This window comes from Rhipicephalus microplus, chromosome X, assembly GCF_043290135.1.
Source record: "Rhipicephalus microplus isolate Deutch F79 chromosome X, USDA_Rmic, whole genome shotgun sequence".
In the NCBI taxonomy this organism is placed as follows: Eukaryota; Metazoa; Arthropoda; class Arachnida; order Ixodida; family Ixodidae; genus Rhipicephalus; species Rhipicephalus microplus.
Window position 1 is genome coordinate 139,563,721 of NC_134710.1, and position 13,216 is coordinate 139,576,936.

General features: G+C 44.2%; 1 protein-coding gene across 1 annotated transcript in view; it reads left to right on the plus strand.

Annotated features, from left to right (window-relative positions):
* Positions 1-13,216, plus strand: part of Jarid2 (Jumonji, AT rich interactive domain 2) — a 121,792-nt gene that overhangs the window by 52,992 nt on the left and 55,584 nt on the right. Inside the window, exon 12 of the mRNA XM_075877870.1 lies at positions 842-960. Within this exon, the coding sequence (XP_075733985.1) occupies positions 842-960 (119 nt within the window). The remainder of the gene's footprint in view (positions 1-841; positions 961-13,216) is intronic.

The window sequence follows — 13,216 nt, forward strand, 5'->3', positions numbered from 1 at the left end:
AAGAGGCCATCGAAGCCTTCAAGGAGCTGCTCAAGGAGAACGCCGGCGGCCAGACCTCACTGAGGTGGAGAGCAAAAATATTTTAAAGCAGCCTTCCGTACGCCTGGTCTCATAAAATTGAGATGCCTCAAAAAGCAACATACACGTAAAAGTAAGAGATGCCTCAAAAAAGCAACGTGTGTTTTCATGAATTTGGGTCGGATTGAGAATGCCATCTTTTAAGTAGTCTCCGGATTAGAGAGTATACATTCAATTTGACTGCAAAGGCGAATGTGTTTCTCGAACTCATTCGATTGCTTGAGCCATTTGATTCCAATGGCATTATATATCTTTGTGTAGCAGCCATATAATGTCATTAGATGTGATTGTCATTCCATTTGAATGGCATTAAAATGTCCACTGTTTGGCTGATGATATCGTCAATGCAAACTTACTTCAATAAATGTTTCGTTTAAGTTTTGTTCAACCGCGTCTCTTGTGTTCGTATGTTTCAAGAGCGTGCTCTCACTTCGAGGCGCCATACTTTTTCTGTCCGGCCCCCTAGCCTCGCCGTCAGATGTCGCTGCTGTTGCTACTGCGCTAACCATAATGATGATGAAAGTGAAGATCATGTGCGAGTGCTGTGCCACCTACTGCTGAGCGGCTGTGAACTACAAGTGCGGCTAATTCGCGAGACACGACTTTACAGGGGATGATGGCATTGCCACACTTTATAGAATTTAGTTTTCAATTGATGAAACATGTATGAACACTGGTATGTGGAATGTGAGGAATGTTCTCCGTGTATTGGACATTTATGTTACTAATTAAAGGTACATTGTTCGTTTTTTTTTTTTTTCAGAAAGATTACTGGAATCTGGTAATAGACCAGCGGCGGCATGTCTGCGTCCATGCAGGAAATATCGACAGCAGTGTTCATGGCAGTGGCTTCCCAACTAATCGTCTTGTCCCGTTTGCCAAGTGAGCTTTGTATTGCTAGATTTATGCATCACTCTTTAAAAAAAAAGGTCAAGTAACAACGGTGTCTTTTGTCCCACAACAACAATAATCGTCATGTGGCTTGTTCGCACTTCCTTTCTTGAAAACTGCGGTGGCCACTTTGCTATCAAGAATGTTTTGTGATGCGGATAACGTGCGTGTCGATTATACATGTGCCGATAATGCAAGGAAAAGAACGCAATATGGTTGATATGGTTGACGATTATTGTTGTGGGACGAAGAGATGCATTTTTACTCTTTTTTTTATAGTGATCTTATTGTGCTCTAAATTGTGTGTTACATATATGCCAGCTTAAACTCAGGTTTTTGAGTTCTTTATACTCTGGTGGTTTTTATAGACCTGCATTTATTATATATATTGAGTGGGATAATTCAGCTACTGCATTTAAAGTTTACTATAATAACTGATAATTTTCTGACTTGCAAAATTTTTTTACTAGAAATAAGCAACAATTCTAAATTCTCAAGGGGAACAAAGCCAGTGTAATGTTTTTGTTTTAAAAAGGAAGATATATTTTTGTTAAACTACTTTCTATAACGTGCTATTCCATTAGGGGACTAAGCATATGAAGCCCAGTAACGTATCTTATTTATTGGTGAAATAGTGCTTTGAAAATTTATGTGCATAAAGAAAGGGAGATGTGAGAGATGCATGCCATTGCATCTCTAGAATTTTGTGTGAGGCTATGGACACTATAGAAGACAACTAGGGTATATTCTTAAGATTAATTCAACAGATGTAATAGTTTGTCCGGATATTAGTTGACATTCGACCTGGTTGAAGTTATTCTATCAGCAGTACTGCTTCATTCTACAATTCAAAAGAGGGCTGACTGAATGATGTAAAGATCTGTTAACCAGTTGATGATTTGTAGTGCAGAAATGCCTAAAATAAGATTGCATTGAATAGAGGCAGTGACAATCCTCGCCTTGCATTTACATTTGGCAAAATAAATCGAAGTGACTCCTTAATTCACATTAAGTATACAATTTTAGTGATTACAGCTCGACTACTGACCTGAAAGTCTTGTGTTTAAACCCCCTTCATGTCAATCGCAGTTCAATGGAAGTGAAATTCTGGAGGCCCGTGTGCTGTGCTATGTCAGTACATGTTAAGAACACCAGATAGTCGAAATTTCTGGAGCCCTCCACTATGGCATGCCTAATAATCACATTGCAGTTTTGGCACTTGAAAGCTGAGATATCAGAGTTATGTTAAAGTGTAGTGGGAAAACTGTTTTCAGAATTTTCGAGAAAGTCTTGCATTCCAGTGGCTGATTCCAGTAAGTAATGGACAGTCAGCTAGATGACTGTAAATAAATAAAAAATGTTTTATGGCCATTTTCTAATACATATCTCTTTGTGCTTAGAAAGAACTAGGGTTGGCATGATGTGGAGTTATTAAGAATGAGTAAGCTGTACGTATTGACAGGGAGTTTTATGGAACAAGAACTATGGTTTTAAAAATGAGGGGTTAACCACAACTTAATTAAGCTGACAACTCAGGCCTTGCTGTTGTGTTGCTCATTAGGACATTTTTATATTTTTGTTAATTGGTCAAGATTAATTGTATAAAACTTTCAATCAATTGAGGGCAACGTGCATTTCATTACATTTAAAATGTTTGACGTCTGAAAACCACCATCTGATTATGAGGCATGCTGTAGTGGAAGGCTCAGGAAATTTCAACAACCTGGAGTTCCTTAATGTGCACCTAAATCTAAGTACACGGGCCTCAAGCATTTTCGCCTCCATTGAAAATACTTGAGGCCCGTGTAATGCACTGGCAATTGTGAAATGAGCTGCCACAGCTCTGGGTAGTGGCTTTATGGCAGGTTGGTATTTTTGACTGTGGCACATTGCAACTAAGCGTCGTTGTCCCTGATAACAATTCGCAACTCCAGAAAATGCTGCATGTACTGGCAACACTGGTAGAAAAAACAAAGATGGCTGCGCTTAACAGGGTCAACGCGGCACTTTTGCTTGGCGCTGTTTTGAAGCTATTTGATTGCCGCATCGGTTCGCGTTCTTCTTGATAATTGATATGTGGGGTTTAACGTCCCAAAACCACCATATGATTATGAGAGACGCCGTAGTGGAGGGCTCCGGAAATTTCGACCACCTGGGATTTTTTAACGTGCACCCAAATCTGAGCACACGGGCCTACATTTCCGCCTCCATCGGAAATGCAGCCGCCGCAGCCGGGATTCGATCCCGCGACCTGCGGGTCAGCAGCCGAGTACCTTAGCCCCTAGACCACCACGGCGGGGCGGTTCGCGTTCTTCGTTGAACGTGAAAGGTAGCTGGCTGCGAACCCCTAATTCTTATTGGCATAAAGGATTTTACTCTCCAAACAGCGGAAATAGTGGCACTGTGCGCGCAAACCGGCATCGCATTTACTTCAAGTTGAAGAACCTGTCTAGCGAGCCCAAGTTTGATGAAGGCAACTGCTCCTTTGTGTTGCGGGTCTCTCCAAAAAGTGCTAGCACTTTTGCGCTGCCTTGCTACACTGCTGCAGGCAAGGCCTTTATAATTTTCGAGGTAACTACACTGCGGCTCGTGCTGATAATTGCATGTATCTAATTGAGTTCCATTGTCCTGTCAAAAACTGAATACGCATGCCGTTCACTTGATTACAAAACAGAGGTATGCCTGGGCCAGTGTATTCTGAGATAAGGCAAATCGTTTCGATTTTATTAGGAATGCTCCTTTCTTTTCATTTGTGATTGTCAAGTTTCTAATGAATAAGGTCATGTGCTTCAGAACACTCGCTTGTTCACACTGGCAGTAGATATTCAAAGCAGATATAAGCACGCACATCACACATGCTACAAATGCACGGACATGATATATATATGCATGAACATGCATACATGCATGCTACGTACGCACAACCCTCGCACATGCGTTGGTATGCATGTATATACAGTAAAAGCTCGTTAATTCGAATTCCATGGGAACGCTGAGCAATTTCGAATTAAACAAATTTGAAATAATGAAAGTGAGCAAAAATGGGTGGATTTCGGGGGTGGGGGCACGAAAAATATTTATTGGCCATAAAACTCAGTGATGACCATCTGCTTCTTTTCTCTGAATGCCACAGCTGCGGCTCCCTGTTCCAGCGTGCGGACGCGGCGCAGAAAATCCTCTTCACCCTCTTCAAAGCTGAGGAAGAGACGCGCCACATTAAGTGCCTCCATCACCGCAGAAGCTGACGGGCGCACAGGCGCTTCGTCATTTTCGTCTTCCTCACCTTCTGGCTCTTCAGCATCAGGCTGCGCACTGGCTACTTGAGCGATAATGTCCTCATCAGTCAGGGCACCACACACCGATGCACCTGTGTCAACTTCAACATAATCGGCAAAACGTACGCCCCGAAGAGTGTCACGCAACGCCGCTGGCATGAGCTCCTCAGCCCCATCCACGTCGACGTCACAACTATCCTGCGCACTTCCAGCTGCAAATCCACTGTGGCTGAAACAGTTTGCGATTGTGGTCGCGGTCACCTGTTCCCATGCGCGCACCAACATGTGCATGGCAGTGAGCAGCGTAATGCCGAAGTCCTTCCTGTCACCCGCGCACAAAATCATTCTCTCCAGCACGTGACTCCTATAAAAGCACTTAATGTTCCTTATCACACCCTGGTCCATTGGCTGTAGGGCCGCAGTCGTATTTGCCGGAAGGAACACCAACTTAGTTGCTCTCAGCTCAACGTCGACTTTGTGCACCGAACAGCTGTCGACGACAAGAATAACGCATCTGCCGCCCAGTTCCATTCGCCTGTCGAATTTCAGTAGCCACTTCCTGAATAGGTCACCTGTCATCCAGGCTTTCTTGTTTGCGGCGTACTATGTCGGCAGTGAGCGAATGTTTTTGAAGCACCGTGGCTCGAGTGCTTTGCCAATCACAAAAAGGGGGACCTTTTCCATACCGGTCATATTTGTGGCGACCAGAACAGTGACACGCTCTTTGCTGCACTTGCCGCCGGCACAGCTGTCTCCCTTGTAGGTGATCGTCTTGTCTGGCTGCAACTTGAAAAATAACGCTGTCTCGTCAGCGTTAAACACATCCTGTGGTGAGTAGCTGTCCAAGTACTGCTGCAGGGTGTCGCTTCTCCAAGTAGCGCATGTTTCGGCGTCCACTTCCTTTGCCTCGCCGGATAACGTGCGGAATACGAGATTGTGCCGCTCCCTGAAACGATGAAACCATCCCTCGGAGGCGACAAAGTCTTCAATGTCCAAGCGCAGGGCGAAATCGGCTGCCTTGGCCACGATGATAGGGCCGCTCAATGCGATACTCTGGGCTCTCATTTCTTTAAACCAGATAATCAAAGCTGACTCCAGTTCCGGGAACTTCGCTGTCCTTAGCCTTTTTCGACTGGCGCCAAAATCCTCGGCTTCATAGGCGTTTTCAATGGCCGTCTTGTTGCGTATGTAGGTTGACAACGTGCTCGGAGGTATGCCGTGCTTCCTCGCAATTTCGTATTTGCTCGAGTTCCCTTGGTCAACCTTTCGCAAAATCTCCACCTTCTCCTTGACAGTCTTCGCGCAGTAGTTTCCCCGCGGCATCTTGCAACTTCGATGCGGAATAAGACGGCTTGACGGCGTGAACGAACAACGTGCTCGAGGAACAAAGTGACGCTGCCGGGAGCGGCCTAGGACTGCTAGGACTACTCCGCCGACTCTTCAGCGTCCCGTGGGTCCCGCGTACAAGTGGCGCCAGGCGCTGAGATAGTGGGAGAGCTACGAAAAAAAAAAATTGCTCCCTAGATTTTAGAGGCCATACTTTGCTCGCCCTTCGCTCAGAGGCCACTTAAAGCTAAAAAAAACTGGTCGTGCCACCTATCGTTCGACCGTAAAAGCTTCCACTAGTGTTTGACGATGATGACACTCGGCGGCGCGCGCTTCGAATTATCCGTAGAGGCAGCAATTTCTGTTCGAATTAACGAATCGTTTTACACATGGTCTCCTATGCACTGCGGACCGGACTGCGGCGACCATTTCGAATTATCCAAAATTTCGAATTAATGAAGTGTGAATTAACGAGCTTTCACTGTACACACATTCAAAATAAAAAAGACCTGGACCATCTCCCGCTAAAGGGAACCATCTGTAGATGCGAAAGAGCGGGTGCTAATGCTCACGCTGGTAGCGACGTTGACGCTGGCACTCATCAAGCAAAAGCCAAGTAAAACCGCCCTTGACTTAATTTCGAACGCCCGATTCAGTGCCTACATAGAGCTCCATCTATTTACCAAGTCCCAAATCACTCGCTGACGGCCCACAGACGCCTCAGCTCATAGGCAGCTACGTCACATGCACGTGACCCAAAGGTCCAGAGCCAGCCTGAGCGGCCTCGGGCCACCTGCATGCTGGATGCTGTTTGCATTCGTTGTGGCGTCTGCTACGCCGCCTGCTCCCTCCATGGCTGTGACACAGGCCACAACATCGACCCAATTCCAACCTAAACAGCAGTTAGGTAGTGAATTGTACTTGCTTCTGTTGTGATGCAGCTTACTCTAAGTGAACTACTCGAGCGCGCATGCATCGTAGACCCGTGCCGTTGTTCCACCGCTGTTTTTCCTAGCGAGTATAACGCGTGTTTGCGCAACCTTCGGGAATACGTACATGCTCGACGTAGCTCAAAACACCGGTGACAAGAAGTGGGTGCACAAACAATGCAAAATCCAGAAACATGCGAGAAGCGGACAGAAAAGCGAAGAGAGAGCAAGAGTGGGTCGAAACTTTCCTGTGTCTCACTTAAGATGGCCACACAGGCATGCGCACCGCGCTGTCGTCTGCCAGCTGCCCGAAAGAAATCGTTCGGGCAGTCCTGGGCCGCGAACATGCGTCCTAGTGATCCTAGACCAGTGGGCGGAGTTTCTGGTTGATCCCTGAGAAAAACAAATGTGGCGTTGGCGTCCGGAGCCGTCCGGAATGTGTAAATCAATGAAGCTTTTATACGAGGTGGTCAGTAAATGGTTTCGCAGCGCGAGCAGTGTTTTTTACTAGCAGACGCTGCCTGCATCGGTTTTGCGAGGCGAGAGAGGGGGAAAGTAGCGACAGTTTTGCAAGTGTCTTTCTGGGCCAGCTCGAGACGCCAGCATGCGACACGTGGCGCCAGCATGCGCAGTGTGGGTGTACGGAGGGACAGTGTTACACAGGCTAGGCAAAAAGCTACTTCACACCTGAAATGTTTGGGGAAGGATTACAGCAGCTTAATTTGAGAATGGGTAGCACTACGACTTGCACAGAAAACAAGCATATGTGAAAATTAGATGCATATGTAATGCTACAAGTTTTCAAAAGCACTTGGTTATGTAAACAAAACTATATCCTGTGCTTACAGAAGTTCCAATATTTTTATAAGAATGTACAAACGCTAAATAATGGTGTACTCACCAAGGAGAATAAGTCTTCACAAGCAGATTGATTAGAACAAATTACTGGTGTCCATCACCTTTTTTCCAATGTGTTGCCCCACATTGCGGCAGGGTGAAAATAAAGGAACTATATGATTGCTTCTCAACATGCGACGTGTTAACATATATCTCCTTTTAAGGTAGACCCTGTTAGCACTGTTTTCAGGTGCAGCCGCTAGGCGGCGAGCACTTAGACCTAGTCGCGAATAGGTTAATGGTCCGCACGTGAAGTTCTTTGTGTGGTTGTTTTGCATAAAGCACAGTTAAAACTGCTGCAGTACGGTAGCGCATGAGTGCAGTCATGTAGTTTTATGTCATATTTTGCAGTCTTTCAATAAACTCCGGGAAAAAAAAGCCACGCAGCGTGTGCATCTCCATGAATAATTGAATTGGTAGTTTTGAAATGCTTTCTACAATGCAATGAAACATACTTGTGCCGAAAATGAATAATACTGTTTTTGTAATTGATCATGGTTAACAATTAAGGGCAGTATAAAAGGTGCCTTAATGAGCACCAAATGATGGCAAATATGTCATTGGTTTCATTCATTTGTGGTAAACCACTTTTTAAAAAATTCTGGGTTCCTGTTATATAAAACACCGTGTAAACATGGCACTTCTACCTACAGCACTGATCTTGGTTTGTTCTTCAGCTCGCCTTAGTACTGCCACTCGTACTCGTGCTGCTGGCCCCATGGATGGGGCATTGGTTGGTAGCTGCATATGCTACGTTCACTGCATCTAAGTTGTTTCTCTTCTCCTTCTCTTTTTTTGTTCTTTTGAATTTCATCATTAAATATGAAATGTTCCAGGAAACTTATGTAAATCGATTTCATACAGTTCAATTTTCAATTTTAGAGTTCTACAGAAAGAAAGATGGACCAAATACTAGAAGAATGACATGGATCATCACTCTTAGCTTGTTTTCAGAATTATTTTTGTTTCATCGTGGAGAGCTTCAAAGAGCTGTAAGGCATGCTTTCCCAAATTTGTCAATGCATTTTTATATATGGACGACTCCTTCAACCTTGTCATGAGTGCATTATTTTAAGAGATGACAAACACTTTCCACTTGCGCACTGGAAAGTGGCAAGTCCTTTATTTTTACTCACCATATGTATGGCTTTTAAAATGTGGCATTCAGTAGGGTTTTATAACAGCTGGTTTCAAATGATCCCGTGGTTCATTTCAAACATATATGGTGGCCAATTTGTAGCCTTATGTCTCTAGTCCTTGGCAAGCGTGGGAAAAGTAACTGCACCAAGACTTTGGGCTTTGTTTTTCTCACATCAGGTGACCATGAGCATCGCTAGTGTTCTCTTTGCCATTATAGTACAAATTGTGACTCCTTCGTTGCATCCATTTTGTACACTTCTGTCCGCCCCTACCATTTCTGCAGCAGAATCAAGGAGATATTTACGTGCGGGAAAAGGATTGAGGTGGGCACTTGATTTATGTTGCCAATGAAATGTTTGTAACAACTGTGGCACTAATCTGTTTCAGCAGAATCACCCTAAATGATCATCTTGGATTTGTGCATTTATCGCTGTTAGGAAGGGCACTTCTAAGAGGATTGGCAGGATTCTTTAGCTGTCACATTCAGACACTGCTTGGGTGTGTCCTATTTGTTTTGGGCCCCAACATTTCCTACATATATTGTGACTGAGGTCAATGTTCTGTATCCAAACTGTTCTTATAAAAAGCAAAGTTGCTCACAAATGTCACACGTCACCTGCCTAATAGTGTACGCTACTTTCAGCACAATGGCTTTTCTCATTCAGTCATTCACTTCGCAAGCTTCACTTTCTTTGTGCTGCATCAGATTTCACATTTTTTGGCAGGGCTGTTGTCATTCAGTTATTTTTTTCCCATCAAACTACACACTTGCCCGTTCTTACTTTACACACGGGCTTATGCGTCGAAGTTGTTACCCTTCTACTTTGCATTCTCTGGTATCTTTGATGTCTCTTTGGAATGTATTGCTTAACTACTTTTGCTGAATTAGTAGAAGCTTGAACTAGACCCCAAGCACCACATGAATAGTGTCCTTAATGTGCTTTTGCTGTCATTTCTGTTGAAGCTGTAGTCACTGGTTAGCTTTCTCCAGCAAGCTAACAAAATTTTATGTGGCTGCACAAAGCAATACCCGGTCCCTAATCTACTGCAGTGTTTTTAGCTAAAACAACCAGTACAGGAGGCAGGGTGTACAGTGACTCCAACAGGGTGCAGTTACTGTCACTTTACCTATACGAACACTCATGCACTCTAGCATGCACAGAGTACAATCTCGTTAAATAGAACCTCGAAGGACCAGGGAATTCTTTTGTAGCGATGGAACTTAATGCTGTTAATACCATCTCTAGAAAATATTACTGCTAAAATGCTAAATAAATAGTCGCCTTGAGTACTTGGAACAAGTTTTAGTAATTTTCATCAAATACAGTTTTCTTACTTAGGCTATAAGCAAAGCAACAAAATACCAATCAAGAAGTGTGTAAGGCAGGGGGATACAATCTCGCCAATGCTATTTACTGCGTGCTTACAGGAGGTTTTCAGAGGCCTATAGTGGAATGTGTTAGGAGTAAGAGTTAATGGAGAGTACCTTAGTAACCTGCGCTTTGCCAATGACATTGCATTGATAAGTAACTCAGGGGTGAATTGCAACTCATGATTACTGAATTAGACAAGCAGAGCAGAAAGGTAGGTCTTAAAATTATTCTGCAGAAAACCCCAGAAGAGAACAGTGCTTCGAGGTAGGTAACAGTGCACTTCAAGTTGTAAAAGACTATGTCTACTTAGGGCAGATAATAACTGCGGAGCCGAACCACGAGATTGAAGTAACTAGAAGAATAAGAATGGGGTGGAGCACATTTGGCAAGCACTCTCAAATTAAGACAGGTAGATTGCCACTATCCCTCAAGAGAAAGGTATATAACAGCTATATCTTGCCAGTACTTAGCTACGGAGCAGAAACCTGGAGACTTACAAAGAGGGTTCAGCTTAAATTGAGGACGACGCAGCGAGCAATGGAAAGAAAAATGGTAGGTGTAACCTTAACAGACAAGGAGAGAGCAGAGTGGATTAGGGAACAAACGGGGGTTAAGGATATCATAGCTGAAATCAAGAAGAAGAAATGGACATGGGCCGGGCATGTAGCGCGTAGACGGGATAACTGCTGGTCGTTAAGCGTAACTGACTGGATTCCCAGAGAAGGCAAGTGGCTTAGGGGGAGACAGAAAGTTAGGTGAGCTGATAAGATTATGAAGTTTGCGGGTATAATGTGGCAGCAGCAAGCACAGGACCGAGTTTACTGGCGGAACATGGGAGAGGCCTTTGTCTTGCAGTGGACGTAGTCAGGCTGATTATAATGATGATGACTTCGGTCGCACTATTTGTCAGCTACTGATACCCCTTTCACACTGGCAAATTTAATCTAATTTTGAATTAGTGCATTTACGCTCAGATAGTGTCACTTAGGTGGTGTGCTGCTACATGACAAAAAGAAGTGTTGACAAAAAAAAGTGCACTTTGGGAATGAATGCAATGGTGACGGGTAAATTAGTAGCACAACATATATTTGTTATTTTTGGCTACATTTATTAAGTAATTGTGTGTTATAGTTATAAACAGCTCTTAGGATAAAATTTAGGCACATCTGTAATGGATTTGGTCATTGCACGGCATGCAGTGGCTGTCCCTGGCAGCTGTAGTCATTACTCCCAGAGAGCAAGAATGGAAAGCTAATTTTTTGTAATAGTATGCTTTAATACATAAGAATATTCATAATAATGAGAAATATGGTTTAAAAATACATATAACTCAGCCTTCAACATCAATTTAGTTATTTTCGAGCCACTGCTGCCAAGACTGCACACTTATGGCGTATTCGGTTGGCCACTTTGGTCCTCTGGCTCAGAGTCACCAGATGCAGAGGCAGCTCGCAATCTGAGCGCGAGAGACAGTGTACTAACTGAATACATCGGCGATCTCAGAGCGCTTAGATAAGTGCGCCTGTAGCGCCATCGTGCAGCCAGCGCTGGAAGCTCCCGGGTAAACATTGCTGCACCGCGTCAACAAATGGTGCTAATCAGTTCAGTGGACATCTCTGACATGTCTGGCCTTTCTTATATTCTTTCTCTCTCTATCTGACATGTCTGGATGTAGCGAAAGCCTTCTAGCTCAGAACATAAATCTGGCGATCGTCCTCATCCAAGCTGCTATCTTAAAGGCAAATCATGAGGCTGTCTGCGAGCTGCTGTAATGACAGCATTGACGTTTTCTCCGTGTTCGCTAGCCGCCCCGTTATTGACGTGGTGCATTGATGGCTTCGTAAATGTGAATTCGCTTCACACACGCGCAAAAATGCCATTAAGGATGCATGTGCACGAAGTAATACGCGCCCGGCGATACCCCCTTCCGAAATGCACGCTCGTGCTCCTCACCTTTCTCCTTTGAACCTGGTTGGTTCTTTCAGGCTGACGCTCTGAAAGAACCAACCAAAGGTAGTCTGATCGCTCGAATTATACCAAGTGAAGGTGCAGCCACTTTTCAGAGTACTCTAAAGCGCTCAAAAATGCCCAACTGATTACGATATTAGACAGGGCTGAGTGAGACTGGCAAACGCACCCTTTTGCAATGAGTGCCGATAGCCGTTCTTATGTGGCTATGTGCGAATGGCACTAGCAGCAAAGTGCACTAGCTTTAACCATTGCGACAGGTATGTATGTGATTGGTTGGTTTGTCAGTGCGCTTGCCTCAGGTTGTGAGGTCCAAAATGTATATTTGCTTCTTGAATCTTCGCCTAAGCCTCCAGGATCTCCACACGTTGCCTAAGCCTCCAGGATCTCCACACGTGTTGGGCCTACGAGCCGTAAGCCACGACACTTTTTTTTGCTACATACATCTCCACAATCCAAGCATCTAGAGCGGGTAGTTGTCAGTTTTTCCTTTAAAAGTGTCCTCTAACAGACTTGCTGCCCTGTAGTCATTACAAGTTTTGAGGAGTAAACTGAAAAGTTGTCTGTATAATAGTTTCCCAAACAAGCGCCTGTGTGTGGCACGGACCAGCTTTTATAAGAAGCGCGACACTGCGTGCAGAAGGCGGTTTCTGTGGTAGCTTTGAAGAAAGAAAAGTGTATGAAAAATATAACTTGCAGTGGGCAGGGACTCAACCTGCGACTTTCGGATAAAGCCTTCGATGCTCTACCAACTGAGTTACCACGGCAGCGATCCCCCCATCCACTTTATTTGGTATACACGGGAATTAAACATAACAGAAAAAGGCAGAAAAAGTGTTTTACACTTTTCCTGCCTCTTTCTGCTATGTTTAATTCTGTCAAGTCTGCCAGAACGAGAGAGACCCTTGCTGTGAGTGAAGAAAACAAGTGTATACTTCAGGGCTCGTTTTAGAGGTGAAGTTCCTTAGGCCGTGGGAAGTTCCCTCTTCTGTAGTCGTAGTGGTAGTATGTAGCCACCTCTAGTTTGAGTTGCTCAATAGATGGCGTTGTGTGCATATGTCCTTGGGAATAATATAAATGGATATTGTTAATGGTTTTCACAGCATATCCATGGAGGGAATGACGATGAGTGGGGAAAGGCGTCCATCCCTCCGTGCTTCCGTCCGTCTGTCTGTTCACTTTTTTTTTTCTTGGAACTGGTACTAGGTAGATAATTTTTGCTCATTAATTAATATAGCATTACTGCTCAACATTAATGCCAACTTGTATCATTAACTTTTAAGTTATACATGAGAAAAGTAATTAGGGAAAATGTCATCACTGGCTTACATCATTCTTC